The 24,542-nt window shown below is 42.2% G+C and overlaps 3 protein-coding genes across 7 annotated transcripts in view; 2 read left to right on the forward strand and 1 right to left on the reverse strand.

The window, feature by feature from the left end:
* Positions 1–219: 219 nt before the first annotated feature.
* On the forward strand, positions 220–6,287 carry irak4 (interleukin-1 receptor-associated kinase 4). Of its 3 annotated transcripts, none has more exons than XM_010898186.5 (12): positions 220–351; positions 433–591; positions 707–852; positions 999–1,166; positions 1,607–1,767; positions 1,868–1,932; positions 2,236–2,350; positions 3,749–3,858; positions 3,983–4,169; positions 4,835–4,897; positions 5,194–5,352; positions 5,486–6,287. In XM_010898186.5, exons 2-12 carry the CDS (start codon positions 434–436, stop codon positions 5,546–5,548), a joined length of 1,395 nt encoding a protein of 464 aa, XP_010896488.2. In that variant the 5' UTR covers positions 220–351; position 433; the 3' UTR covers positions 5,549–6,287. The 3 variants fall into 3 exon arrangements, with proteins under 3 accessions (XP_010896488.2, XP_010896489.2, XP_012994470.2); XM_010898187.5 differs by having other exon boundaries at positions 433–570; XM_013139016.4 differs by lacking the exon at positions 220–351 and having other exon boundaries at positions 499–852.
* twf1a (twinfilin actin-binding protein 1a) lies at positions 5,739–15,408 on the reverse strand. The gene is made up of 9 exons (XM_010898188.5): positions 15,281–15,408; positions 14,184–14,264; positions 13,858–14,036; positions 13,102–13,197; positions 10,749–10,853; positions 8,478–8,603; positions 7,536–7,686; positions 7,290–7,411; positions 5,739–6,865 (listed from the first exon to the last, which is right to left on the reverse strand). The coding sequence occupies exons 1-9, from the start codon at positions 15,303–15,305 to the stop codon at positions 6,698–6,700; spliced, it is 1,053 nt and encodes a 350-aa protein (XP_010896490.1). The 5' UTR covers positions 15,306–15,408; the 3' UTR covers positions 5,739–6,697.
* A 1,420-nt stretch (positions 15,409–16,828) lies between these two features.
* The window catches only part of tmem117 (transmembrane protein 117), a 38,498-nt gene continuing 30,784 nt past the window's right edge, over positions 16,829–24,542 (forward strand). For 2 of the 3 annotated variants that reach the window (XM_010898190.4, XM_013139024.4), the window contains exons 1-2: positions 16,829–17,263; positions 18,618–18,924. In XM_010898190.4, the coding sequence (XP_010896492.1) occupies positions 18,645–18,924 (280 nt within the window). In that variant the 5' untranslated portion in view covers positions 16,829–17,263; positions 18,618–18,644. The remainder of the gene's footprint in view (positions 17,264–18,617; positions 18,925–24,542) is intronic. The other variant, XM_020040556.3, reaches the window with a different exon arrangement.

A 24,542-nucleotide genomic window follows, 5' to 3' on the forward strand; every position in this document is an offset into this window, starting at 1 on the left:
ACGAGTTTTAACACCCACTAACACCCACTATTTATCGAAATTACTCTTAAATATGATCATATGTGAATTGTTGTCAATGTTTTGAGAGGTACATGTTCTCAAACAATTAATAAACTCAATTTATCTCAGTTTTTAAGTAATTTGTTAGTCTCTTTTATTTTGAAAAATTCTAGATTTTCGTGACCCGGAAGTGTTTCTTTAATGTTGCTCACAAGACGCTGATGAAAACACGTCGCACTCTTTAAGGAAGTTGCTCAATCTCGGAAATAACTTGTTTAAAGTGGATACTTCAGTCAACTTAAATGAACAACGGCGTTAGCTATATTGATATCTACTACATGTATTACCAAGGTAAGTGCCTTGAACGGCAATCGTGACATTTTACGCGTGCATTCGGAATGAATGGTACAAGCGTGATTGTGTTTTTTTCAGGATGAACCCAATAACATCAACTACATTTATTCGAAACCTTCCCTATGGGGTTCGACGAAATCTATCTGACTTCTTGGACCCTCAAGAAAGTTGGAAAGAAGTTCTTGTTTCCATTCACAAACCCACGGGGGAGCCGAGGTACTCCCAGCAACATCTAAGGTGCTGGCTAGCTAATTTACTAATCAGATGTGACTGTACATCCTTATCGAGGACAATTTATAACTTCAATATTAAGTCCATCTGCTCTATTCTTCAACTCACCTTCGTATGACAGGAGATTTGAAGCAGTAGTTTTACAGGGGAGAAGCCCTACAATGGAGTTACTGAATGACTGGGGGACGTCTAACAGCACTGTGGGAGAGTTAGTTGACATCCTGATTAGCCGCAAGTTATTGGCTGCAGCCAGTATTCTGCTACCAGGTAGGTTGGTTTTTGACAGCAGTGAATTTGGTTTAGATCAGTTTTGTAGTATATGGACCAACCATTTCCAGTCTGATCTTTCTGCGTGTGTATTTAGTTCCACGGTGTTGCCATACAATATTCTTCTTAATTCAATGTTTACCCAGATGCAATAAACAGCTGCCTTCCAGCAATCCCCCAGCCAGCTCTTGGTCACAGAGTCAAAGAGATTGTATACAACAGTGATGATACAACAAGGCCCTTTGGGAGGACAGAGGAACAGCCACTTCCAGACTGCTCTTCAGAGCCACATAAGGAACACAAAGACACTGCAGGTGGACACATTTTGCATAATCTGCATAAACATGCCACAGGAGCTGTTGTCATTTAGTTAAGCAGTTAGGCACAGAGGTGGTATATTATCCACTTATCCATGGTATATTAGCCACGTACCTCACAATCTCATGCCTTATTGTTTACATATACCACAGCTATCAGACAATCAGCACTCGTTTTATAAATACAGAATATACATTTGCTTTTAAGGTTAGGTTAATTGTTGTTGATTAAAATAGATATGGTGACAGGAAACACTTCAAAAATATGTTTAGTTAAATGCCTATAAGACTTGGACAAATCAATATACAGTATATCATTCAGAAAGGTATGAGAATGCACACTATATTCAGAAGATGGCAGCATTTCCTCAACACCCAATACACTGGTACAGAATGAATACTTGTCAACTGCTGGGGATTTTCCTGTTGGTCCTCAGGTTTTCTCAGGCTTTCTTTTGATGAGCTGAGGAGGGTAACGGGTAATTTTGATGAGAGGCCGGTAAATGAGGGTGGGAGCAGACTTGGTGCGGGCGGCTTCGGAACGGTCTACTATGGCCACATCAATGGCAAACCTGTGGCAGTCAAGAAACTACACTCAGTAGGTGAAATTGTCTGTGTTAATAACCGTTTTTAATATATGAATTCACTGCATTTAACTAGACTGCACACTCTCACATGTTCCATGACCTTCTTTATAGACAGAAGAGATCTCACTTGAGGAGCTGAGTGTCCAATTCAATCAGGAGATCCAAACTCTAATGACGCAAGTCCCTCTTTTCTGTAGTTCTAATGTTTTCTTGTAGAGCACTTGTAGCTAGCCGGTTGAGCTACTGTGCGATCACTTTATGACCATTGCAGCTGTATTTTCCTTATCGGAGGCATAATTACCAGAGAAATGTCTTGAGAGACCAGTTGTGGAGAGGAACTACTCTTTATATTACATACCTCAAGATATTGTTTTTAGATTCCATAGATATTTCTGGCTGGATTTACTTTCAGTTGTCCTTTTGGTTTAAAGAACAGGCTACTTACTGTTTATTTGATAAGGGTGCTTTTTGTTTTGCAGGCTGAAACATGAGAACCTGGTGGATATGGTCGGCTTCTCCTGTGAGGGCCATCACCCTTGTTTGCTGTATGCCTACATGTCCAATGGTTCGTTGCTAGACCGGCTGGCTTGCTTGGTAAGCATTCACTGTACCATGTCAGCCTTCACCTGGCTAACGCCAGATCCAGATGTTGATTGCGTCAGCCAGGCTATATCTGCCTGGTATATCCCTTTAATATTACCATTAACATACAGTCATGTAACAAAGTATGCCCCATGGAAAGGTTTTTATTATTATTTTTTGTACATATTTAGTCACATGGATGTTTGAGATTAATTTGAACCATTTTTAATTGATAATGGTTAACCGAATTTAACAAATCATACACAAAACCTTTACTTTTAAAACGTGTATGAAATTAAAATAAACAGAAATGTAATTTCTTTATGCAGAAAAACTCTGGTGCACCAAAACAAGTGCAAGTGATTAAAAAATCCTTAGCGAGTAACTTGGGAAGGTCCAGCCTTCTAAAAAGATTACAAACCTAGTCTGGTTTGTATTCAACACATAATGCCAAGATCAAAAGACCTATCTGAGGCCTTTAGAAGATAGATTATTGATGCCCATGAGTCTGGAGGGTTACAAAGCCATTTCCAAGAAATTTGAAATATATCATTCTACTGTCTAGAAATAGAGCAAATTCAAGGAAGCATCTGCTGTCCAGTGAATATTAACCAACGTTCATCTGACTAAACTTGGGTAAAAACTACTGGAACAATGTGTTCTGGACAGATGCCTCAAAGGTGGAGTTATTTGTCCGCAATGACAGACGCCATGTTTGTCAAAAACAAAAACGCAGCCTCAGAGACAAAGAACATACCAACAGTAAAGCATGGATACCTGGCCAACTTGCCATCATTGAGTCTACAATATTGTACCAGTGAATTCCTCAGGAAAGGCTATCTGTCAAAATGCTGAAGCTGAACCTAACATTGATCTGGACAATGATCCAAAACGCACAAGCAAAGCTATGGCAGAATGGCTTAATAATAAGAACTTGATGGTTATGGAATGGCATTTAAATCTCAGATGTCAGTCCTACCTAAATAGTGTGGGGTGGGCTTAAATCTGCCATGCATGCAACTCTCAAACATGACACAGTTGAATTGTGGGCAACAATGACTCCCGGTGGATTTAAAAGGCTGATAAACAGTTATAAAAAACATCCCTACTAAGTGATTTCAGCCAAAGGGGGAACACCAGCTATTGAAACTAGGGTGCACTTGTGTTTTTATGCACTATAAATTTGCATTTCTGATAATATTTTATGAATAAATGATTTCAAAGTATTCTCTTTGTGTCACAATATATATATATTTTTTTACTTTTGTCTGTTAATGTTGAGGGGATGTATGTAAAAAAAAAAAAAAAAAAACATTCCAGGGGTGAACATACTTTTTCACATTCTATTTTTGACTCTATTTGGACTCTTTAGGTCTATTTAGACTTTTTATGCTTATAATATCATTATAGGACAACAGCCCTCTTCTTTCCTGGCACCAAAGATGTTTGATTGCTCTGGGAACAGCCAGAGGCTTGGATTATTTGCACAGGAACAGCCATGTCCATAGAGATGTCAAGAGGTAAATGTGGACGTTTTTCCCAATACATGTCTCATGGCACAATCAGTATTTAATCATGGACTGACAACTTTTCCTCCAATCGTAATTATTATACATAAGTGCTAAATCTATTTCTATCCGTCAGTGGCAATATTTTGTTGGATAAATCGCTTGTACCAAAAATCTCCGACTTTGGGTTGACCCGAGCTTCGGCCACAAGATCGTCGTCGACAGTGATGACAGAGAGGATTGTTGGTACAACAGCATACATGGCAAACGAGGCACTGAGGGGAGAGATCACTCCCAAATCAGACATCTACAGTTTTGGAGTGGTGAGTTGTTCTGTGGAAGAGAGTGTGTAGACATTCCACATTATAGTGGGAAATCTACGCCAACGTTGATGTTATTATAATAAAATGGAGCTAAGTTACAGCCTCTTGTGTTCTGTAGGTATACTCAGTTCACTCACATTATGCCTCTACCATATCTGTTAATGAAAGTGTTTGAGTGTTGCCTCTCACGCCCACATTTAAACAACTAAATATAGCTCAGAAGATCCAGCGACAAGGATATTAAATCAATGGTCAAACTGCAACGCAAGTAAAACTCTGAAAACTGAATCGTCAGTGGCGGACTTGAAAAAAAGTACTGACGCACACATTATTGACCCCAAAGTCAGAATCATGTCAGTCGACCAGGCTATCAGTTTCACATTAACGTTCCATTAACGTAAATGTTGCTCGTCAATGATAAACGTTGATACAGGCATAATGGAACGTGTCAACAGTACTGTATTACATAAACGGCGTAATATGCGGTCGGGTCACAAACGGTGCGTTGAAGTGGTAAACCACCTGCTGCTGTGTAGGTTCAGCCTGACAGCCCTGGGAACGGTAGCGTACGTTGGCTTGGATACAGCATGCTGTGTGATGGGTGGAGAGTTGCAGAGGCACGTCATTAACTGGAGCCAGGTGGTTAAGGTCTCTGTCCTTCACAGGTGTTGCTAGAAATATTGTCTGGACAGCCGCCAGTCGATGAAAACCGTGACCCCAAGTTCCTGGTAAGCAAAGCAGCGTGAGGGGAATCTGACACTGTACATTTCAGACTTCACTCCCATACTGTACAATACCTTTAGATTATGTGAAGGAACAGGGTTTAGTTGTTGTATTTACTGTTATATTAAAAAGCTAGTGATTGGTACTGAGCTGCATTATTGACTTTGTCTTGGCCTCTTATAAATGATACAGCTACATTAGTGAAGATGGCAGTCTCGGATTTCTCCAGTGTATTTATCTTGAACAGCTGATGAAAGTGTTAGCGTTGCTGCTAGTTTCTGACTATTCTCGACTTTCCCAGATGGAGATAAAGGATGAGATTGACGAGGAGGAGATGACCCTGGAGGACTTTGTAGACCAGAAGATGACAGACTGGGACCTCCCGTCGGTGGAGAGGACCTACTCCTTAGCCAGCGATTGTCTCAATGACAAGAAGAACAAACGGCCGTTGACCGAACAGGTACGTACTACTTCAATATACAGTAAGGTATCACTTTTACAGTAGTCATGTGATCAACACAAAGGCTTAGTAGCTGGGATCCAACACTTACTAGCAGCTTAATGTCTTCATTGCACTGACATTTATTTCACAGGTACTGTCTGAGCTTGAAGATGTTGTCAAGAGCATTTCACTGGAAGAGCTGGGAACTAAGTGAAGTTCAGGCAACATTCCTTACCGCACTCTTTTTCCTCAATGTTTGTTTGGCAAAAAACCCTATTTGAATCTTTCCAAATGTATATTGTTGAATTTCAGAATGTTTCTGCCAGCTAAATAAGCAATATTTAAGATGTCAAGGCTCTGTCAAAACATAGCAATCATGTAGAATAAGAAAAGGCCATCCAGTATTTGATTTGAATACATTTATTTTATTCTTTGTCATGAAAGTTCCTATGAGAAGGCATTCCCTTGTCTGAAGAGGTGTTAATCTAGTGGTTTGTCTTACAACATTCAGTAGAGAAGGTAATGTGGCAGAGAGGAATTCCATAGAATATTCCCTTCCCTGTTTCTGGGACCGCAATCTTGTTTCCACACCGTAAGCTGACCCTCCTCTAATCAGTGATGTAAAAAACTCCCCCTGTTCTGTCACGTGCCCCCATCGATACCATAGATACAGAAACAGACGAGACCTTCAAATCACAGACACCTACACTATATACAGCACTTGCATAGAAAAACTGGTTTCTCAGCAGATGTTTTATGTAAACCAATGTTATCAAAAAAGACATTTTCCAATATAAAAAAACACTGTATTAAAATGAATGACATGAGCAAATATACATCTCTTTTTTTTGGGGGGGGGGGGGGGGGGGGGGTGAACCTCTTCATAGCTGTGCACATATAGCAATGGAGACATCTGACACAAGAAACAGAAATTGACATGGACCTACGTAGAGCAGAATGAATGATCACAAGCGAGTCACCTCGGCTCATGGAGCACAGGGTTTGTCACACTGGCACCGATTCACATCAGGCGCACCGACGTATTGGTTCTTTTTTTTTTTGTCTCGAAGACGACAGTGTAAAAACGTCGCGACCTGTTCTAACGTCTGAATATCTCAGTAAAATAGATCGAACGAATACAGTTACATACACACGCATACGCCATCCATTTGGCTGGCTACAAATGGACATTCTCAAGTGTTTGTTTTAGGTCAGTTGTCGTCCATTGGCGTGCATAGTTCAGTCTCTGTGTTGGCTTGGAAGGTTATTATTTTTACGAGGTGTCAAATAGGCTTTTCCTCCATGAACACATGGAATGTTCCATTACGGAGTGCACGGGTGTGGTTGGGGCGGGGGTGGGTGTTTAGTCATCTTCTTCCTCATCTCCGGGAGGTCTGGTGATTCTGCGTCCACCCCTCTTTCCGCCGGGGCCCTTGGGTTTGGCAAAAGCCTGCCTGTGTGCGTGCTGCTTGGGATGGACCTCCTCGTACAGGAAGTCGGGGGTCAGCTCCTCCCCGTTGTCTATCTCCAGCTGTGGACAGACACACACACACACACATAAACCAGGAAAAGTTGACAGTTAAAGCCAGGGTTGGGGCATTGAGTGGCACAGTGGTTGAAGCCTCTAGAAAACACGGACCAGTGTGACCTTGGGTTTTGAATCCTGCCCACTGCCATTTCAGAACACCCTCTCCTAACTTTCCTTGCTGCCCTACCTAATATGAAAATACCAAAATAATGAAAAAAGGACTGAAAGGAATTCCATATAACGTCAGTTCAGTTGACTTCCTGAATATAAAATGGAATTAACCGAAAACCTGAGAAAAAAGCTCATTCTAACTTTTCTGAATCCTAAAAACTAAGACCCCCTGCAGAGAAATACAACACCCAATCGAATTATAATGATATAACTGTTGTGTTACCCTGATAAAACAGCATGGGCTATGAGTCCTTACCTTCTTCAGAATCTCAATGTGCATGTTGTTTTCAACCATGTCCACCAGGGGGTTTTTACAGCTGGAATACAGCATCCTCTCTTTGATGCTGCACTTGTATCCCGGCATGGAATAAATGAACACTGCAAGACAAAGCAATGGGAAATGTCCCCGTCAGATTGAGACACGGCACTAAGAAAACAAATGCAATTCATCTATGTCAGTGGTTGCTTGGTGTCGGTGTGAAGACAACGTTGCGGTTTGTACCCGTGGACTCCAGGTAGTCTCCCTCGTGGGAGTGGTTGTAGCGGAAGAAGTGATAGCGTGCCGACTCTGTGGGAATCCTCTTGGGCAGGTCTTTCACCTCGGTCGGTTCAGTATTGGACAATTTTATGAGCTCTTTGGCAAAGTCTATTTCCTATAAAGGGTAGAAATGAAATGGCGATGAGTGAACCAGATGTGACAGTTGGAAAATGAGTTGTCATTTGAGTTTAGGTTATTGAATAGCTCTTTTGATAGCCATGCCATCGTGACCATTGAGAAATGGAAGCTGGGACAATGCACGGTCGCCTTAGTGTCACAACCGTCCCTTTGTCCCCAAATCTGATCGTGTGACACAAGCTCTCGCATTTCAATGAGAACAAGTGACACAATGACACTTTGTTAAAAAATAATATATATATATATATATAAAAAAATAAACACTTCTATTCTAAACAAAATGCCTGACTCAAAGTCCTTTGTTATTCTGAAGAGAAGCCCAAGGGTGAAAGCGGACCAGAACTTTAGGAAAAGTGAGGGGAATAAAGTGGGGATCGGAAGTGGCCCGAAGAAGGGCACTTCAAAATCCCACCCACATCTGTGTAGTTCTACTCTGACCATCTGTCATTTTCAGGCCTATTTCAAATGAAAGATTTGTTTTCACAAAGGTACTCATAGTAGGTACAGTCTATGTATTTTTTGAGCGGTTAGCCTTGAGATCAAAACAGATTCATTAAATTACAAGGCCAGGATACTAGTCTACTGTAACAATGCATTTTGAACATTTGAGAGGTAAAACGGCAAATTAAAAATAGAAAATGTGGTTGAGACAACAGGCTGTGAGTGGGCGGAGGCAGACGTAATAATGGCAGGCTCAGTCAATAAAGTTGCATGAGAAATGACATTTCTTAACACCCACAGCATCGCATCAGTGGGAGGAATCCTTACCAGTTGTACATAGTTAACTTGTTTGTCCCTGAATCGCTCCAGTGCCTTGACAGCTTCTCCATGCATGGGGAAAGCCACTCCCTGTAGCGTCTGTTGTTTGGTGTCTACACTGATGTCAGTATTCACCTGGACACAACACGGCAGAGCACCCTTCAGCACAACACTGCTTTAACTGGTAGATATGTTCTAATAACAAAAATAATTATAATTAACAGAAAAATGATAACATGATATGATCAAATACATGTATACACATTATACAATGCCTGGTTATATATTCAGTAAATAAGTATTAGACTATCAACAAAACGGCAACAGAATAAATACTAATAAAACAAAAGGAAAATGACTGTCAAAAAATAATCTGTCAGAAATAAATTGGCCATTGCAAAGCAACCGATTGCTAGCATTACAGCATCCCTATTCACCACACCTCTGTACTAGCGGTAGTGCTAGGGATACACGGGTGACAACACCTCTGTACTAGCGGTAGTGCTAGGGATACACGGGTGACAACACCTCTGTACTAGCGGTAGTGCTAGGGATACACGGGTGACAACACCTCTGTACTAGCGGTAGTGCTAGGGATACACGGGTGACAACACCTCTGTACTAGCGGTAGTGCTAGGGATACACGGGTGACAACACCTCTGTACTAGCGGTAGTGCTAGGGATACACGGGTGACAACACCTCTGTACTAGCGGTAGTGCTAGGGATACACGGGTGACAACACCTCTGTACTAGCGGTAGTGCTAGGGATACACGGGTGACAACACCTCTGTACTAGCGGTAGTGCTAGGGATACACGGGTGATAACACCTCTGTACTAGCGGTAGTGCTAGGGATGTCATTTCTACAAAAATAAACCAGCATGAATATACAACTTAAGAAAAATAAATCCTTAAATTCAGACGAAACAAATAACAAATCCAGAACATTCATCCCTTTTCAGATGGGATTCTCCTCATAGGGGATAATGACTATGTCAATGTGGGTGGGAGTGATGCACCTCTTTTAAATCACCTTAAACACTGGAATGGATGAGGATTATACTGAAGGATTGCAGCTATTTTTAGAGCCCTGTTTTGTTGAATGAAAAGTCTGTTGTGTACACATGTTGGAACAGCTGAGGCAGTTCAACCACCTCATGTACTAAAAGGATTGTGGGTTTTATCCATCTACTTCCACAAGCACATGCATGATAAATACGCATTTCAAAGCCTCTTTGATCCCACACAGATTAATGTTGTATTATCTACCCTCAACAGCTGTTCAGCTGGGAGAAATGCTAGCCTTACTTCCTGGTTTCTCCGGTTTTGCTTTTTTTGGCTGTATTTTGGAGCGAGACAAACTGCTCCTCAAACTACTTCCTTTTATGGAGTTGGAGAATGATCACGTGTCTGAGAGACGTAGAGTGTGTAGCAATGATGTTGTTTCCTCAAAGAACACTCAATTTGGTTTTGAGGTTGAGCTTTTTTTTTTTTAAATAAAGCCCATCACTGTCTTATTCACTGGTTTGTTTTTGGTTAATCGTGCCCCTTTCCAAAACACCAGAAAATAGAAGACTTGAGCAGAACACTTGCACATGTATAAGGTGAAACAAATCGACAGAGTAACCCCGGGTCTCACCGGTGCACAGCGACGTCCAGGCACAGAGACGTGACCTTGCCCTCATGCTCTGCCATGCAGAATCAATGCAGAAGTATCGAATGATCATTCATCATCAACTTTCGAAGGTGGCCCCTCACGTGCACTGACATTTTAGCGCCAGGACCCGTGTATTCCACGAGACAACTCAACATCCTGCTTACCGGGCATCATGACACCTCTGTCCAAAAACAACCCATTATTAAAGCTACGGGTCTTGACCCATACAGGACAAAACAACCTCTATCTGCCTACATCCTGTAGTTCCAGTATATCAGCATCTCCCCAGTGTCTCACAGTGCCAGGTCAGCATTACGCCCTCCTGTCTTGCTGATGTTGTGGTCCGTGGGGGAAGGGCTCACCAGACGTCATTAATATTCAACACTGTGTCTTTTGGATTGAACACAATCCCAAGCTATCGATATTTGTGGTCTCCCTGAGTAGCCAGAAGCACTTTCATAGAACTCGCGGAAATTAGTCGGGAGGTTCATATTGAGAATGGTTGGCCAAAATACGTGAGGTGGTTTGAATTCACACTTATATGAATAGATTCAACCGCCAGAATTACTTTCACACTTTTATAAATTCAGAGTTCAGAGAATTTTCTCAATAGATAAGTTTACCTCACTGAGTTTGATCTGTCTCAGTTCCTCCTCAGCAGCAGTAAGGGGATGTGGTGCCGCCTCGGACACCAGGAACTTCTTGTAACCCTTCAGAGACATGTCCTCCTGGGGTAGAGGGGATATCAGGAGGGCACCACATACTCATTAGCTTTCTAATTACAACTATTATTCATATTCAATACATACAGGTGCTGGTCATAAAATTTGAATATCATCAAAAAGTTGATTTATTTCAGTAATTCCATTCAAAAAGTGAAACTTGTATAATGTATACATTCATTCCACACAGACTGATATATTTCGAGTGTTTATTTCTTTTAATTGTGATGATTATAACTGACAACTAATGAAAATCCCAAATTCAGTATCTCAGAAAATTTGAATATTACTTAAAACAAAAAAAAATATTTTTAGTAATGTTGGCCAACTGAAAAGTATGAAAAAGAAGAGTATGAGCATGTACAGCACTCAATACTTAGTTGGGGCTCCTTTTGCCTGAATTACTGCAGCAATGCGGCGTAGCATGGAGTCGATCAGTCTCTGGCACTTCTCAGGTGTTATGAGAGCCCAGGTTGCTCTGATAGTGGCCTTCAGCTCTTCTGCATTGGGTCTGGGGTATCGCATCTTCCTCTTCACAATACCCCATAGATTTTCTATAGGGTTAAGGTCAGGCGAGTTTGCTGGCCAATTAAGAACAGGGATACCATGGTCCTTAAACCAGGTACTGGTAGCTTTGGCACTGTGTGCAGGTGCCATGTCCTGTTGGAAAATGTAATCTGCATCTCCATAAAGTTGGTCAGCATCAGGAAGCATGAAGTGCTCTAAAACTTCCTGGTAGATGGCTGCGTTGACCTTGGACCTCAGAAAACACAGTGGACCAACACCAGCAGATGACATGGCACCCCAAACCATCACTGACTGTGGAAACTTTACACTGGACTTCAAGCAACTTGGATGCTGTGCCTTTCCTCTCTTCCTCCAGACTCTGGGACCTTGATTTCCAAGGGAAATGCAAAATGTACTTTCATCAGAGAACATAACTTTGGACCACTCAGCAGCAGTCCAGTCCATTTTGTCTTTAGCCCAGGCGAGACGCTTCTGACGCTGTGTCTTGTTCAAGAGTGGCTTGACACAAGGAATGCGACAGCTGAAACCCATGTCTTGCATACGTCTGTGCGTGGTGGTTCTTGAAGCACTGACTCTTTGTGAATCTCCCTCACATTTTGTTTCACAATCCTCTCCAGGGTGCGGTTATCCCTATTGCTTGTACACTTTTTTCTATCACATCTTTTCCTTCCCTTCGCCTCTCTATTAATGTGCTTGGACACAGAGCTCTGTGAACAGCCAGCCTCTTTAGCAATGACCTTTTGTGTCTTGCCCTCCTTGTGCAAGGTGTCAATGGTCGTCTTTTGGACAGCTGTCAAGTCAGCAGTCTTCCCCATGATTGTGTAGCCTACAGAACTAGACTGAGAGACCATTTAAAGGCCTTTGCAGGTGTTTTGAGTTAATTAGCTGATTAGAGTGTGGCACCAGGTGTCTTCAATATTGAACCTATTGACAATATTCTAATTTTCTGAGATACTGAATTTGGGGTTTTCATTAGTTGTCAGTAATAATCATAAAAATTAAAAGAAATAAACACTAAAAATATATAGCGGTAGTGCTAGGAAAACACGGGTGACAACACCTCTGTACTAGCGGTAGTGCTAGGGATACACGGGTGACAACACCTCTGTACTAGCGGTAGTGCTAGGGATACACGGGTGACAACACCTCTGTACTAGCGGTAGTGCTAGGGATACACGGGTGACAACACCTCTGTACTAGCGGTAGTGCTAGGGATACACGGGTGACAACACCTCTGTACTAGCGGTAGTGCTAGGGATACACGGGTGACAACACCTCTGTACTAGCGGTAGTGCTAGGGATACACGGGTGACAACACCTCTGTACTAGCGGTAGTGCTAGGGATACACGGAATGAATGTATACATTATACAAGTTTCACTTTTGGAATGGAATTACTGAAATAAATAAACTTTTTGATGATATTCAAAGTTTATGACCAGCACCTGTATATTTCAGGTCAAAATATACCCCTGTCTTTACAATCCTATTAAATTATTGCTATTGCAATTCCTAATTCTATGGATTTCTATCTTACACAAGTGAAAGCCACTTTACTGATAAGCTTTTTAAAGCAATCCTACACTTGATTGTTGTTCAGTGTTAATACCTCCACTTTTCATCAGTTTAATCAAAAAGCAGATGGCAAATCAGATTTCCGAGTTAAGTTCTTCATTTTAGAAGGCCACAGAGGATTTGACATCTCAAACACAGAACATCCAACCAACCTTTGTGGTGCCGAAGAGCTCGTCTTTAATAAGGCCCCCTCCAAACTCCTTCTTCACTGTTGCCCTGGTAGCAGCGTATAACATCTTATGTCGCACCTGTTCCAAAGGTCACGTGTTAGAGAACACACCAAGGCACTTGAGAAGCGATCTCTCGCATCCCCTGTCTAGAACCCCTAACGCCAGGCAGTGTAATTACTAACTGTGCTACATACATAACCATTTCCCCCCTCAATGACAACACAGGCCACCATTCTGTTACCACACCATAGCTAACTGAACCTAGAGAAGAACCAGCTAAATGCAGGCCGGCTGGCTGTTTCAGTTTTAGAACATGTGCAAGTGTTCTGAAACCTCTGCAAGTCTGGACGTGTGGCCCTCCGCCTCCGGATAGTGAGTGGGAATGTGGAACCCTGCCGTGTGAGGAAGAACAGGACGCTACCCCAGGCTATACTGTCCCTCCCACAACAACACCATGGTCTTAGTGATGTTCGAGTAAGTAGCCAGACACGCCTCCTGGCCCTCGGTCTTAATCGTGACACATAATTCAATAATTGAGTTCGAAATTAATAAGCAAGCAAAAAGCAAAATGTTACTTTTGCACTTTACTGCAGCACAAAATTACAGAAGATCGTCAGCAGTAGAGGGCGAAGTAGGCTAACCCACACGGAACTATTCTGCTGTGAGACTGCATTGTGAGCATGCAGAGGGAGACCTGTGTCAGGAAGATGACATCTCTGGGTCAGATTACTTCCTTACAGGAGAACGGTCAGGTGACCAGGCCAAGAAAATCCATTCATAGCCCTGGTTGTTGGAAGAGTCCAGCCGGTACAGGATATAAGACGGCAGGTCATCCTCTAGAAGAGGTAGAACTAATGAGTCGTACTCTTGGTCCCATGTCTTTGATGCTTTCTTGGTAATGCCCAAAGCAAGCTGCTCTGTAAGACACATGAGAATCCAATAGTTGAATATTCACAGTGAAACATTATACGGTGTATGAAAATCTATGTATTAAATATGATAACCGTTTCTCTTCTCCAAAGGATACGGTTTATGGTGGCATTAACTGAAAAGTAAACAATTACCATCCTCAATAACAATCTTTATGAGCCGATATTGGTCTCCACTCCTTGCAGTGGCAAAGATATCTTTGACCTCGTTACCAGCTAGAAAAAACAGAGGGGAAGTTAGACTGTTTCTTTCATTTGGGGCTGTAGCATCCCCACTAAAATTAGACACACACGTAGGCTATGAGCCAGCTCTCACGTATTCAGACTAAAGCTGAACCCTCAAATGCAGTTACTGTCATCCATTAAACAACATTGGTTACAGTTCTATTTGAGATCTACAAAGCCCAGACTAAATCGAAACTCAGTAAATTATTGACCATGTTTGGCCAAATTATTAGGACACAGTGCTGTTAGCGGACTACGCCCATACTTCGATGCATGCGATCAACAACAATCTTACCCAAAGGGTTAGGCTAAGCCGTTCAGAGATTTGATCGAAGAACTTTGTAATTTCACCAACATATAAACCTTTTATTCTAAATTGTGTTTGTGTTGCTTTGTAGGATCCTCGCGCACCCATGTTGTGAATATTACACTCATACTATCCAGCACAATCCAACGTTGACGTTCTTACCTCTACCTGTATTTATTAATAATCGAATAACCAAAATAAAATTAACCAATACTACAACTTATAGTAGGCATTGCGTGAGATCACTTAATGTAATCGTTTGCCGGGCGGGTTTAGGTTGTCAGGACCATTTTACAACCGATTCCACTGTGACAGCTGTAAATGAAGGCGTTGCCCTAGCCAAAATGCTTAACGTCGTTAGCGTGAAGCACTTCGCTTGATTAAAGCCGCGGGCGCACACTTGTTCGTATCTGGCTGGTGATTCTTATAGAACACGTAACTACTGTAGCCATATAACAACTGCTGCCAATGCTACCCTCGGAATGAAATCAACAATTGCAGATTGTAGACAAGCCAGCTACAGGAATCCTCACTTCAAATTAGCTTGCTAACGCTAGCGAGCAAGCTAACGTTAGTTAACTGATGCATAGCCAGAGGTAGTGACTGAAATATTGCACATCGATTAAACACAATATTAAATTGAGATATATCAAATAAAAACATTAACAAAGCGACTTCGTAAAATATATTCAATAGCTACCCTGTATGCCAGTTTGGTGGGACATTTTGCCTTTTAATCGTTAAGGAGGTTGATGAAGCAGAGAACCAAGGAAGTAGGAAGCAGCCGCACTACAGTAACTTATGTGTCGTCATCAGCACCGTCACGTGGTTCAACATGTGGTAACGATGAGAAATGAAACATCTGATCTGATTGCATTCCTCATTATTCAAATGATAGAAATCTACTCTGCTTTGACAACGGAACGTCCTTTTTTCTAGAACAGAGGAGCTACCTTCATAGGCCACTTAGTCGAGTTTGAGTGGTATTTCACACATTAGCTATCCACTCCAGAAACTGAAATATAACATCTGCTCTGCAATACCACATTATTATATGCAATGAGAAATTTGTAATTTTTTGCAATATAAACTATAGTTTTAGTTCTACAAAATAGCACCACCCAGTGGAGTCAAGCAACCCCCTTCTCTGAAATGTTCTGATTTCCCCTTTAAAATCTACCTGTCTTCACATTATAGACTGAAATAGTCGATGCATCATTATACACATATAACCTAGCGGCGAATTGTGATGTGATTTTTGCTACAAACAAGGTTTGTTTTAGGCTTACTCCGGCTAGGCCTTTTAACAACCGTGTTAATCTAATCAAGATAACGTGACGTTTGTGTATTTGCTTCAATTAGCTCTACAAAAAATATATTCGCTTAAAAATATATACTTTCCAATATTGATAAAAGTCAACGTGTCTTCTAGATATTTATACGATTGTGACAACAGCGAGGTGGTTTAAGAATACACGACACACTTATCTAACTGAAGTAGATCCAAAAAACCCCAATGGAAGAAATGAATAGTGTAGCCTAGAACGGGAAGAGCCGATTATCCAGTTTTGCCACTAGGTTTTATGGGGATTATGACTCATACTATTTGAGTATACCGAGGCTTAGATCGCTATTGAAGACTATCGTTTTAACCTTAGTGTAAACATTTTTGCATAGAGATTTAGGATATAAAGATATCAGACATTGCATTGCAACTTGCTACAGCCCACAATAAACGAGTCAATTCCAGCTAGTTCAGAATATCAACGTTCTTATTTCTCTTTTAACATTCTTTAGCAACAGGATTACATCCCCTAGCTACAGGACTACATCCCCTAGCTACAGACTACATCCCCTAGCTACAGGCCTACATCCTTTAATAATTAAGTGTTTAAAGGGTCTATGCCGGTTTATGCAGATGTTTTAAATCAGGGCTCGACTTGCCTACTTAAGGTTCTAGGGAATTGGACATTAATATTGAGCGTATTTGCCTTCGAATATAAATTAATTAGGCTATACAATATTACATATTTTTGTTTCATTCAAATATGGCAACATTTTAAATACTATTTTATTTTTGTCATCCAATTGATTTAAATTCCCCGTCGAACAGGACATATTTCCTCTACTTCGGTGAGTGCATTGTTGTGAAAGCCTGCTTAACACAACATCTGGAATGGTACAGTACTACGAGGTTTATTTTTTTCAAATGCTTCCTGTCTGCTGATTTCATCCCCTCCTAGGAAAATCACCCTGCCACCAGTGGGATGCTCAGTGTGGTGGTGGTTACATTGCAATGCACTGATGGTATGCGGCCGTTGTGGGGGATAGAAGCATCCGCGCACCTCTCCAGCATCATCATCATCATTACCATCACAGACAGGGACCAGCGAGCCGCTTTGGCCGTGCTGACAAAGCAGCGCCTCGCTGTCCTGCCTCAACGCTACATGGACAGCCAGCACAATGGCAGAGGATTTGGGGGTGCCTCACTCGTAGTAACAACAGGTCGCATGGATAATCCCGCCACAACCGAGCCAGCTGCGTTTACCCCGTAGTTACCATGATTAGTGCGCCGCTGTCGGCTCACGGGTTGTGATGAGGCAGGATAGAGAGCGGTGCGGGAGCGGGGCTTCTTGTCCAGGCAGTACAGATTGAGTGAGAAACGCAAAGCAGCGTGGAACAAGTAAGTGCGTGGTGTGCGTGAGAGTGTGTATTTACCCATCAAAGTATATGGCGATTTTTTAAAAATTAAATCCCGATCAGTTTGCGTTCAACATTATTATTAGGGGTAGGTTGTGTAATCAGATAATTCCATTCGGACAGGCTAAAGCCAGAGATCGAGTGTTGTCTGAGATAGGCTAGATCTGACGTGATATTTAGCAGACACAGCGCAGCAAAGCCCTTGTGACGAGAGATTCACGCTTTCATTGGGCTCAAATGAGAAGCCGAAATTACTAGAACCGGAGGAGGAGAGCTCTTTAAAGGATTTATCCGCTCTGTATTTCCTGTCTTGCCTTCATCCACGTCCTTATTGGTCAGTACAGAATCACATTTCTTAAGGTGATCCATAGGAAATCAAGGTGTGTGGAAGGAGGACTCGTACTTATTTATGCAGTGATCATTCATCATCACCACCAGATGAAGCATCTTGTCTCAGGCTCGTGTCTTGTTATTGACTGAAGAAAACTCTTAATTCTGCCTCATCTGATAGGACATGCACTGTAAGTTGGGGGATTTTGGCAAACATTCCCTGAACCATAACACCAAGGAAGCACATTATACGAAAGACCAAACATGACGTCTTGGTGAAATGTGATATACTGTATAACTCAGGTTGTCACTTCTCTATACAACTAAAGCCTTATATCATCATACATGTTCCCAGTTTGGATATTTTAGGAAACAAGGTCATAGGAGGCAGGAAGGGACAGATTTGGGAGTGTCAGGAAAGGGAAAGTCTGCCATGGGGTGAGTGAGTGTGTGAGTGAGCAAGAGACGACTTTGAGTCCTGAAATGAATAATAGTCCATACTGGGAACTGGCCCAAGCACTGCCTGGCAGAGTGGAACCAAAATACCAGCATGATGGTGCTATAAATGTGAGAGATGGGACCAGACTGGAACCGCGACCAGGCATTGAATGTTAGGAGCCCTTAGAAGATTGCCTTCTGTTCCACACTGTCTTTAGATTACTTGATAGATTGAGTGAATAGTCTTTGGATAACTTTTACATTAAAGGCCATTCCATATAATAAAATGAACGGAAGAGAAATACTGATAGGAAGCATTTTGCAGATGCTCTGGGCAGCTTTGTTGACTGGACTGAAAGACAGGAGTTAGGGCAACTCAATCTGGATGGCCCACATGCTCTTAGTGTAATGGCCACAGTCTGGAATATTCTGGGTGGTCTGAATTTAGAATAATCCCAGTCTAGATTGACATCCCTGGTATTTCCTCTTTAATCGGATGAAATCTGTAATGTTTTTACTCTAATCCGTTGCCGATTTCACTGTGGTAACAATCTCCTTTTCCTCCTCAGGTGCCCTGTGACTTGGGGTCGATCAAGATGGATATAGATCCCTGTTTCCGCTACTACTTCCAGCACCCCTGGTCCCGTCTGTTTGTGGCCTACCTCGTCACCTTCTGCAACTTCCTGATCTTTGCCGAGGACCCGGTCTCCCACAGCCAGACGGAGGCTCATATGATTGTGGTGGGGAATTGCTTCTCCTTCATCATCAACAAGTACCCCGGTGGTGGGTGGAGCTTCCTTAAAGTCCTGTTGTGGCTGATGGCTATTGTCACTGGAATGTTTGCTGGGAAGTTTATATTCCATCGCAGGCTCTTTGGTAAGTAATGGCCTAATAGGGAATGCAGCCCTATAAACGCAACTGAAAGTCTGTCCCTGCTCGTGAGGTGATTTGTGGTTTTAGTTAGTGGGGAGAAAAAAAACAACCTGATATAGAAAAAGGGCACACACTTCATCACTTCTCTGCTTCTTCCGCTTCAGGTGAATTTGATTTATCACCTTTCAGTTCCTCTGCCCTCCCCTCTTTTCACCTTCTGGCCACCTCCCACCTGACAATCCTTCAACTCCTATCTCCTCATCCCATGTCGCCTATCTCGTCATCCCATGTCGCCTATCTCGTCATCCCATGCCACCTTCTATCCCCTCATCCCATCTCATCCCACAACGCTTCCACCTCCACCCTTCCCCATACTTACTCCTCCTCTTTCACCCAATCAGCTCTGCTCCTTCTTTACGCTAGATCCACCCCTTTCCCCCGGCTCCCTTCTCACCTTCCTGACACCCCCCCACCCATCTCCCCCTTCTCTGCCACCTCTGTCAGCCAATCACAGAGCTGCCACTGAGCCCTTCCTTGGCACCGCCTCTGTTTATCCTGTGGAGGGCCTCGGATGACGTCCTGTGACTCACTCCTTCCATTTCTCGCTCACTTAACCCAGGATATTGGATGCCCATCTTCTTCAGTTGAGATGTTAATGCCTGTAATGAATGGAGTCACATCGTGGATGATCATTCCAGAGTCTCGTCTGTCTCCTATCTGTCTCCACAGAGGACTAATACATCCAGAAGGGATCATGAGTCCATTCTATGTGAGGCTCTCTATTAATAAGGAATGGTGCATCCTTCATTCCTCTGCCCTGTACTGGCACATCCTTCAAGCCTTAATCTATTAATTACCCTTAGAATGACCCGTTGCTTGGAACGCCTGGATGTTTTAACAGGGTTCACTTTCATACTAACTGGGAGAGTTTGAAACCACTGTCCCTCCTACACACAAGCAATCATCTTAGATGTGTTAACTGCATAATTGCCCGGGAACCCAATGTCACGTGTCCTTCAATTGGAAGCCAGTGTGGTTTTCCTCCGAGGGCAGTGAATTCAGGTCAGAGTTCTATACTTAAAGCTTCAGGCCACACAGATGGGAACATAGAGCGGCAGACCTCCTCTCTGTCTCTCACCGGACCAGGAACCAGGTAGGAGAGTGCAGGGGGAGCATATGGTCTGTGTGTATGTGCGTGGGTCTGTTATTGTGCGTGTGTGTGCGTCTGTGTCTGTGTAGCCTCGAGTGATTGAGTCAGTGTTTGATGGAGAGATGCAGAGAGTGAGTGAGAGAGTGAGGGGAGAGCTAAACATTGAGGAATGGAACATGAAGAGCAATGGCGAGGTGCAGAGGGGGGTTGTGCACAACATTTTCGCAACAGTGTTACGCAATCCTAAAAGTGAGATATAAGCAGAGCACAGAGAGATATCATCCATTATGTAGCATTAACACAGGGGAAGGACCACTATACCCATGCTACCCAGTCCAACTGCACCAACTGCAATTCATTACACAATTTAACCGTAGATAGAGCACCTCTCCCACAGAACCTAGACTTTATATAGCCAGCCACATTGCATGTCTCATTGGGGAAGACTAAACAGTAGTACTGTACAGTGTATTTGTAATGAGTCGAGCGATTCATCTGATCTCTGGTATTTAGACTTTTGCTTTGTTTTCTTTTTCCAAATGAAGGCTCCTGTCTTTCTTGCAGATGCCTAGTTATTCATGCCGCTCTAATCTTTGTTCTAAACTACATATCAATTTGGAACTAAATGGAAACCAGACATTGTTTTTTGCTCACTGACACATTACACTGCTTGATTTATCATCGATGATGGCCTAGAAAAATACGAATATCACAACCGCTCATTTTACGCTGAATTACACTGCCTCCCACGGGGGATGTTGCTGAAGCTTCTTCACAGAGGACTAAACGCAATGAACGATTCACAGCGAACCCTCTGAAACACATTGAAACAATACCTTGTTCCTATTCCAAATATGCAGTGCTTTTGTCCTCATTTACAATTCATTTGGCTGTCGACCTAGGGAATGAGAGGAGGTCGAGAGGCCACAACGGTTTGTGTTTTCGTTCTTCGATAGCAAAGGCTGCCTCGCTGCACACAACACAAGGTGACGGATGGGTGGCGACAGACTATGTGGGTTTAGAGTACCTCTCAGGCACATGGACGACCAATGCTATTTCCTCAGGGCCTCCAAAGGCTCTGTGTTCTGTCACTGATCGATGTCTTCTGGTAATTTAATGAAAGCATGGCCGTCTCCGTGCCTTTTTATAAGAATATGGACATGGCGAATTTCGTCTTTCGATCTGTACTAGATTTGATTTCATGCACTGTGATTTCTGTGATCTTAAAAAGGAAGCACTTATCCAAGCACAGCACTCAGTATTTTATATTTACTGTTTAGCAAGTATAACCACTTTATCAAGATAGTGGAACCTGCTTCTCTTTCTTAGTGGCGCTGCAATTATCATAGACAAACATAATAAATGCCCCTTCCTATGCAGCTTCAAAGGCTTTTTTTCTGGGTAAATATTTAGCAAATTTAATTCAGCAGCGTAATGGTTCTAGTTCTGGATAAGTCCTAGTCACCGTAAGAGGAGCAGGCCTATCTCACTGTCGATGGAGATTCCTGCTCGTAATTCCAACCCTGATCGTTATCTGTGATTTAGAACTGTGGGCGGTGTAGGGCTTCTTTCAGATGAGTGAGCATGGTGGATTTCCCAGCCCACACAGACACTCAGATTAGTAGAAACACACTTGAGAAAAGGCTGAAATGAAAGACCTGTTTTTTTGGGGAGTCTTTGATGGTGGAGTATATTTTGAAGTGAACACAAATGCCATACGGTGCTCATTGTTGATCTGCTGTTAAAACCAAGCTCCTCCCACCTGATCCGGATGATTCACTCTAGCCTCTGGGATGCCATCTGGGTCCTGTCACATGTTGTGACAGGGGTGGGTTATGGGTAAGATGGCCCTGTGCGCTGTGGTGGCTAAGGGTCAGAGTGCAACAATATGTCTGTGTGCGCTCGCCTGCGTGCATATAGTATGTAAGTGTGTAAGAACAGCACAAGGGAATGTGCAGTAAAGCGTGTCTGACCCAATGCTTCCCTGTTGTTCTCTCTGTTTAACACAGCAACAGTGGAGGTCAAATCTCCCCTCTGTTACCACTACACAAAGGCTTTTCTGTTACAGTAAATAATAGAGGATTGTACCAGTTACAGGATTCAACAATGCCCTCATGGCTTTAATGACATTTAAAGCAGTGGATTGAAGTCATGGACACAGGACTGATGGGTGGCAATGTAATATTGATGTGTGTAGCTGAGCATTGAGAAGGGGAATCTGCCACTTTCTGAGAGAGTTGATGTTTCTAACTAAATTCCATGCTGTTATTTCACAGTCAATGGGTTTTTGCAGTTTAATGCATTTCGCTCAGATGTGGTTATTAAGAGAGGTTCATTGTCTGATACACTATCATTAGCAGAATGTTAAAAGCATATATTATCTGCATTGTCCAGGAAACGTCATAGCACCAGTATACTTTGTTTCAAATATTTTGTAATTATACAAACAAGAAACAAAACGGAGCTTTGAAGAACTCTATTTTTGCTACGTGGGTTTGCTTTTCTATTATTCATAAAAATACACGCAGAAGAGTCAAGCACAGAAAATTATGAACATAAAGATGAACAGAACAAAAATGTTCCTCCATAGCAAACACGCTCCAAGCCATCCACCCAAGCTGCTAAGGACATTTCTGTGCACACTTGCTTTGATGGCATCTGCTGAGGGTGAGGAAGAAATGCATCAGATATACAGTAGCCTATGTTTGCTTGGGTTAGAACACATTTTCATGCCCTGTTACAAATAGAAGGTCTGACTCTTTTACCCAGTTATTATTATTTTTTTTTTTACAATATCCCAATTTGTTATCAACGCCCAGCTTCATTGTAGCAACTAGTGTATATGGGACAGTCTTTATCGAGATAGATGTATCTGAAGCATATCTAATGCTGTTCTGCTTCTTATTAAGTGGGTTGATGGTGTACCTGTGACTGAGGCGTTAGGCACGGGTATGTGTGTTCAAATTTCACCTGTTGCTATCAGAATCGCTGAGCTGATTTCACATACAACTTCCTAATATGTGGGGCGCTATGACAACCAACCAGTACAGTAACAAGCAACCCTAGAGTCAAACATGAGTAGGTTACATGTTTACCAGCTTTTATTATTACACATCAATGGTCTATTTTCACAGTTGTATATTGATGTTGTAGCATTACAGTGAAAGTTTCAAAAGTATTGTTTCATTCAGAAACTCAACATACATCGGCTTCTAATGAAAGAAAAACAGTAGACCTTTTTGGTTTTCGCTTGACCTATTGAGAGAGGTTGGGAAACAGAATGCAAGAGGGAGGCAAACCAATGAAATGGGAAAAGGAAATTGTTGTTTGCTAAAAAGAAAAAGGATGCAATTGGCACATAGCTGTAACTGAGAAAATGATTTCTGCCTAGCCATCGATTGGTTTGGTCAAAGAGCCATCCCTGTTTTGGAGGGAGGGAAGAAAGACAGGAGGAAGAGTAGGGGAAAGAGAGGTCGATCCGTCTGTTTGGGTTTTATCGGAGTGACTTGTGGTTGTCATTAGCCAAAGCCTTGGGCCGTTGTCATGGTAATCACTGTGGTGAATGTGATGATGTGGCTACGGTAACACAGCTGGCAGAGTGATGGCAGGCAGGAGATGGCGGTATGAACTCTGTCAAACTCCCTCCTATCCAGCCCATCTGGTTTTGTGTCAAAGGGAAGTCATCTGTTCTGTGGTCCCAAAGGAGAGCAGGGTTGTTTTGAATCTGTGTGAGTGGACTAACAGTCACTTGATTGGGCAATAACCAAACTATAAAATCACGTTCAAAATTATTGTCCCCCTTAATAAAAAGGGCTGTTTAGAAATTATGAGGCAACTAGTTACCAATATTTCAATTTTCCAAAATGGTGATTCAAAAGAATCAACCAAAATTACACATTTCAGATTTTTTTTTAAATGTATTTCCTTATAAGTTAAGTGTAGAGTAATTGTCACCCTTGTTTTTGCTATATGTTCACCCTCAGCCACAACTTTCATGGATAATTGCACTAAGCCTTTTCCATAGAAATATATTCCATAGAAACATTGGGGAACCCTTTGGATAGGACCTTATACCATTTCTTTGTAATTTAATTAAGCTATTACCATTAGCATAATTAAATATATTCTTTTTGCTCATCAAGGGTGCCAATGATGTTTGTGGTGACTGTACATCCACATAGACCCAACAGCATGTGAACACATTGGGTTGTCTATTACTAGGCCTATGTGTGGAACTGAAAAGAATGGCTTATCTTCATGCCTGCCATAAATAAATGTAAAAAGACATCATGACTTAACAGTGATTAAAGTTTGTTTTTTAAAGCTCAATATAAAATCACATTGTGCCCTAGATGATTTTTTCCGTGTACACCCAGACGCCCTTTCACTGCCAGCAAAATATTTGATCAGCTGATGTTTGGAACACTGTGACGCTTACAGTCTGTGATGACTGCGGTCTACGTGTGTCTCA

Source organism: Esox lucius, chromosome 19 (assembly GCF_011004845.1).
Source record: "Esox lucius isolate fEsoLuc1 chromosome 19, fEsoLuc1.pri, whole genome shotgun sequence".
In the NCBI taxonomy this organism is placed as follows: Eukaryota; Metazoa; Chordata; class Actinopteri; order Esociformes; family Esocidae; genus Esox; species Esox lucius.

Bases quoted from the DNA above. Each gene is read 5' to 3' on its own strand.
- irak4 (XM_010898186.5), top strand. From the start codon at position 434: ATGAACCCAATAACATCAACTACATTTATTCGAAACCTTCCCTATGGG. The intron at 592-706 runs GTGCTGGCTAGC...TTCGTATGACAG, and splicing joins TACTCCCAGCAACATCTAAG to GAGATTTGAAGCAGTAGTTT. The intron at 4,170-4,834 runs GTGAGTTGTTCT...TGTCCTTCACAG, and splicing joins ACATCTACAGTTTTGGAGTG to GTGTTGCTAGAAATATTGTC.
- twf1a (XM_010898188.5), bottom strand. From the start codon at position 15,305: ATGTCCCACCAAACTGGCATACAGG. The intron at 10,854-13,101 runs GTTGGTTGGATG...CCTCTACCCCAG, and splicing joins AGCTCTTCGGCACCACAAAG to GAGGACATGTCTCTGAAGGG. The intron at 8,604-10,748 runs GTAAACTTATCT...TGTTGTGTCCAG, and splicing joins GACAGATCAAACTCAGTGAG to GTGAATACTGACATCAGTGT.